The sequence below is a fragment of the Mustela putorius genome, unplaced genomic scaffold (genome assembly GCF_011764305.1).
Source record: "Mustela putorius furo isolate JIRA1106 unplaced genomic scaffold, ASM1176430v1.1 tig00003901_pilon_pilon_pilon, whole genome shotgun sequence".
Classification (NCBI taxonomy): Eukaryota; Metazoa; Chordata; class Mammalia; order Carnivora; family Mustelidae; genus Mustela; species Mustela putorius.
In genome coordinates, this window is record NW_025422049.1 from 11,978,471 (window position 1) to 11,984,470 (window position 6,000).

Sequence of the window (6,000 nt, forward strand, 5' to 3'; positions counted from 1 at the left end):
GTTAGCTTCCCTTGGCTGTTTAAGGGAATAACATAGCAGTTTACGAGAAAATCCCCCAGGGTCTCATCAACTCTGGGAGGGGCCCATACGGGAACCTTCCTTCAGGGAAGGATAAATCTGAGGACATTTGAGTTGATGTTGAAGAATTTGCATAGGGCCTTTGTAAAGTCTGTATAAAACTTCTAAGCAAAACTTTTAAGCAAACCTTTTAAGCAAAGGCCTTCTTTCTGAGTGTATAATTTAAACTTGGACCAATTCACCCTTGTTCCAGAGTTGGAGGGAAGCATCTCCTGTTGCTTCTATCTGCCCCTGAACATTGGCTGTCAGCTGATCACTTGTAGGAGGGCCTAAGAGCATTTCTGGTCATATTTTGGGGGGGGAGGGTGGCGGAGGAAAGTTTTCTCAGGGAGCCATATGATTTGTCTCTTAACTGCAATATACCGGTAGGAAGAACACCCGTTAGCATCTAATAAGGTCCTTGTGAGTAGGGGTGTTGAATGGCCACTAATCTTTCCAACTCCTCTCTAAATTTGTATGATCTGAAAGCGAAAGTAAAGGGGCTTTATAATTTAAAAGAATAGCTGCTGTCCCTGGGACATGAATTCTTCACAGTGGGGGCCCAAGATATACCTGAAAAGGACTTCATATGGGAAGACCTGAAGCTGGTAGAGCCTGATTAAAGAGCCCTGGAAAGTAGGAATTATAAAGGATAGCAAAATGAGTTCCACCACCCTTATTGGGTGCTTCTGCTAAAATCACTTCCTAGCTTTCAGTATTTACACAAGTAACCCATATACCCTGGACCTGGAGATCAGGCAAGAGTATTCTCTGTAAATGGTAGAGGAAAGGGGAAGCTGAACCAGGCAGATGGAGCCAGATTTTGAAAAGGAGAATTTACATTGGATGTAGACTTTAATTTTTTTCTAATTTTTGTTCTTCCATTTTGTTAAGGGAGCCCCTAAGGCTTGCCATATTATATTCCTTTGTGTTCCATTTTTATTTTTAAAAGATTTTATTTATTTATTTGACAGAGAGAGTGGGAGAGAACACAAGCAGGGGGAGAGGGAGAAGCAAGCAAGGCGCCCGATGCAGGGCTTGATCCCAGGACTCTGGGACCACAACCCGAAGCGAAGGCAGATACTCAACAACTGAGCCACCCAGGCGCCTGTGGAAAAAAATGTAGTTTTTCCACAGCTGTCAATAGGATGAGTGCTCCCTAAAAGCTTCAATCTAGAAATCTAATTCAAAAGATCCATTTTCTGGCCATTGATAAGTAAGATCTATTAATCTCAATAGTGACTCAAATCAATAAGCCTCTCTATGGACACAAAGGGTATCGCAAAGGAGAGTACACCAGATACAGCCCTCACAGGATTCAGTCTAAGAGAACAAAGACCTTTATTATCACAACGAGACAACAAAAATTGAGATGACAAAGGCCCCTTATGAACTGAGGCCCCTTAAGACAAAATTCCCCTGACAGCTGGCATAGTCAGACCAAGAAACCTAGGTCTAGACTAGTTTAGCCCAAATTCTGTTTTTACATTGGACCCAGGCCTAACTCCGTCCGCTCAGATCCACAGCCTGTTCAGCTCTCTGCCAAATGCACACTGGTACATGTACCCTTTGGTTGGCAGAATATTCTCACTGGTCATAAAGCCAAGCTCTCAAGTTGTAGAAAGTGACAAAAAGAAACCGAGGCAAAGGATTAATAGAAAACAAAAGTACTCATACCAAATCTTTACCAGATGTACTGCACCCAAGGAACTTGTTCCATAAATATTTTCTCCTGTTAACCTACATTTAGAAAAGAAAAGGACTCTCACCACTCTTGCTTTCATGAGACTCTGTAGGCAGAGATCTAGGAGACTCACATAGTAAGAATTCTTGCCAGCCAGTTAAAATTTATCCTGCCGAATACACTAACTGTTGTGGAGGAAAAATGTTCCTTCTAGTCTTCTAGATTCTTTGGCTTCTCTAATAATTAAACTGATATTAGATTAACAATAAAAAAAGTTAATTTCATAAGTACAGGGGCCCCATGGAAATGTGAGACCCAAGGACAATTAGGGCAGTTGAGGCTTATATGCCATCATGAGCTAAGGAATGGGACTGGGACCTGGCTTTTCAAAGTAGGAGAAGGGTAATTCACAGGACAATAGGAAGAGGGGGATATCCCCACAGGGGATATGTTCCAAGACCCCTAATGGATGCCTAACACCATGGAGAGTACTGAACCCTCTATAAACTGTTTTTTCCTATATAATCTATGGTAAAGTTTAATTTAGGAGTAGGCACAGAAAGAGATTTAACAGCAATAGCTAATAAAATAGAACAGTTATAACAATATAGTGTGATAAAAGCTATGTGAATGTGGTCTTTTTTTTTTTTTAAGATTTTATTTATTTATTTGACAGACAGAGATCACAAGTAGGCAGAGAGGCAGGCAGAGGGGGTTGGGGGGAAGCAGGCTCCCTGCTGAGCAGAGAGCCCGATTTTAGGCTGGATCCCAGGACCCTGGGACCATGACCTGAGCCGAAGGCAGAGGCTTTAACCCACTGAGACACCCAGGCGCCCCTGAATGTGGTCTTTAAAAATACCTTATACTCAATCTTCCCTTCTTGTGATGATGTGAGATGATAAAACGTCTAAGTGATGAGATGAAGTGAGGCAATACTACTGTAGGCATTATGACATAGCATTAGGCTACTGTTGATCTGATTATACATCAGAAGGAGGATCATCTGCTTCTGGACTGCAGTTGACCACTTGTAACTGAAACCATAGAAAGCAAAACCATGGAAAAAGATGGGGTTTTTTGTTTTGTTTGTTTATTTATTTATTTATTAGAAGAATTTATTCTGAGCAGAGACCCTGATGTGGGGCTCGATCCCAGGACCTTGAGATTGTGACCTGAGCCGAAGGCAGAGGCTTTAACCCATTTAGCCACCCAGGCGCCCCCATGGATAAGGATGTTGATGGTGGTGGGATGCTACTGTAATTACATGATTCCCCTGCCATACAGATAGGTAATTCAAATGAAAGTTGTTTCTGGTAATAGCTTGCTCTCAGACCAGGCTGAGAATAAATAAAATCATTAAATAAATAAAAGAATAAATAAATAAAAGAATAAAAATTCTTTTATGTGGTTAAGGGAGAGGTAAACATTTTTCTTGAGTCTGCTGAGTCTTTTTTTTTTTTTTTTAAAGATTTTATTTATGTATATAGAGAGAGAGGGAACACAAGCAGGGGGAGGGAGTGAGACTGGGAGAAGCAGGCTTCCCTCTGAGCAGGGAGCCTGATTCAGGGCTCAGTCCTAGGATGTTGGGATCACGACCTGAGCCAAAGGCAGAAGCTTACGAATTGAGCCATCCAGGCACCCTGCGTCTGCTGAGTCTTGATTGCCTTCAGCTCAAAATAATCCCCTTGCCAAGGTGGTGTATTTTCTGGTTATGTATTCTGCTCCCTGTTACCAGATTTTGCTCACTATAGCATTAGGTGATATAAAACTTTGACTTAGTAAGAGTTAAGAGATACACAAGATCTCTTTTTCTAATCACTTAGCTAATATTTCATCATTTTGGTATGAAATTTCACAAGGTAAAATTTTAAATGAAATCATATCGGAAAACAAGAATTGAGCTTTAGGGAGTTGTTTTTCCAAGTGCAATGAAGAGATGGGACGTTTAGTCAAGTAATTGTTCTATATACAAATTGCACAAATGGAAGGTATGCTATACTCAAACAAAACTGTGGTACCTATGCACTAGCAAATATGGCAGAGGCTTCCAAGTTTAACTCAGTTCTTCACCAGTTACTGGCTTACTTACAAACTAATTTAGCTTCAAAAATAATTGTAGGGTGCCTGGATGGCTCAGTGGGTTAAAGCCTCTGCCTTCGGCTCAGGTCATGATCCCAGGGTCCTGGGATCGAGCCCCGCATCGGGCTCTCTGCTCCGCGGGGAGCCTGCTTCCTCCTCTGTCTCTCTGCCTGCCTCTCTGCCTACTTGTGATCTCTGTCTGTCAAATAATTAAATAAAATCTTCAAAAAAAAAAAGATGAAAGTTATAAAAAAATTGTAAACATCTAACCTTTCCTTTTTTTTTTTAACTGTTTAATCCTAGGTGACAAATGGAAGGAAACCGTAGTATTTTTCTTGATACCATTTGCTTTTATCTCACTGTTCATTTTGGTAATAACTTGTCTGCTTTTGTATAATCAAAGGGCTTTACTGAAAACGGTAAGTTGTATAACATAATGTTTAGTCTGAGATAGTAGCTAACAAATAAATGTTCTGTGTTTAGAATTGATAGACCTATGTTTTTATAATTTTTCCTATAAACTGTGGATATACAACTGATGTTGTATGGATTATGATGATGTCTTCAGAAAATACAATAATTTAAAAAATTAATCCTATAAAGCTAAATTTGGAGGTGGATTTACTTTTGTTGAAATATAGGAATAATGTTTTGGAATATGAAACACTATTCACCTCTAGTTTAGGGAACAATATAAGGAAAGAGTTACAGAAGAAAAGCAGGATTGGGAGGAAGGAAAGAGTGACTTAAACTGAATATATATATATTAGTAATATAACTTACTAATTATACTAATTATACTAGTAATTACTAATTATATTAGAAATATATTACTAGTATGTCACAGGCAAATATCCCCCAAATTGAAAAAGATAGTGTCTGCCCTCCAAGAGTTTATATACTCTAGTTGGGGAGATAGAATCCATAAAAAGTAATAATCTGTACTGTGAGCTGTTTTTAGATAGTTCCTATTTAAGCTGTACAAATGTTACACAATTTCAGAAAATGAAGGTCAATAAAGATTGGTGGGCTTTAAGGAGAAACTGTGATTTGTAGAAAAATATCTTAATGCCAAGTCTTTTAAAGATAAAGGGAAATTTGAATGTGCATGAAATGTTTCACTGTATTTCTCTGCTGAACGCTTTTTTAAAATCTATTTCTCTGAGTTACTAATCTGAGTTGAAATAGTTTGTGTTATTACTGATTATTTGTTAATAATGGAGCTCTTTTTTTAATTTCAGATCTTTCAGGCAAAAAAAGAAGTCTTTTCTCATCAGGAGACATTTTTTTGACTCATTAACTTTCAGTCTTATGACCAAATGTTAAATATGAGTCTTATTAAACTGAAGCTTTTCACCAAATATTGAATAAATCTTGTTTTAAAAGCATTGTTGTATTTAAGTAGACTTTAGAATACTCAAACCTTCGACTAGTAGTACATTTTCTGGATTCTATTAAGTTTTCTCCTCATTAATGCATAGTCAGAGTACTACACATAGAGAAGTCAAGGGTTGGGTCAGATTCTAATCACTGATGTGTTAATAAAACAGTGTGATTTTATAATTTGCACTAAGCCAGAAATATTGTTGAATTCTGGAAAATGAGATTCTCATTAAAAAAAAATAATACTTGGGATGAATGTAGTCACCATAAGTAAAGTCGTTTGGCTTTAAAATTAACCTGTGGAGAGGATTAATAAGAAATAAGAAGTTTTCAGTACATTGATAGTCTAAATATGTGCTTTATATTTTGTGGAAAAAGGTGGAAGAAATGAATGCATAGGAAGGCTGAAAATAATGAAATGAGTAGAGAGATCATATTTGAAAAATCCAGATGTCACAGCTTGGGAGTTTCCTGTACTAGTTGGCAGGCCGCATCTCCTACTTTCTGATGGTGTGATTTTTTATTTATTTATTTATTTATTTTTAAGTTCAGGAACCAAAAGGCAGAAGCCTTGAAATTACTAAGAAGCCTTTTAAAAGTAAATATAACTTTCAGACTAATTGACAATTAACTTCTGGGAGAGAACATGGCAACCTAAGTGTAGAGAGTTGCTTTAAAACTTAGGGAATAATGACCTATAGATTACAGTCAAGAGCCAAGTTTTAGTTTGTACAAATTTCTTTTAATATAATTCAAAGTGTTTTTTCCTTGTGGTCCACAGACCAATAGAGTAGGGA

General features: G+C 37.8%; 1 protein-coding gene across 7 annotated transcripts in view; it reads left to right on the forward strand.

Moving 5' to 3' along the window:
* The window catches only part of IL13RA2 (interleukin 13 receptor subunit alpha 2), a 46,617-nt gene extending 41,409 nt beyond the window's left edge, over positions 1–5,208 (forward strand). For all 7 annotated transcript variants that reach the window (XM_013048459.2, XM_013048461.2, XM_013048460.2 and 4 more), the window contains 2 exons: positions 4,124–4,239; positions 5,062–5,208. In XM_013048459.2, the coding sequence (XP_012903913.1) occupies positions 4,124–4,239; positions 5,062–5,112 (167 nt within the window). In that variant the 3' untranslated portion in view covers positions 5,113–5,208. The remainder of the gene's footprint in view (positions 1–4,123; positions 4,240–5,061) is intronic.
* Positions 5,209–6,000: the final 792 nt, after the last annotated feature.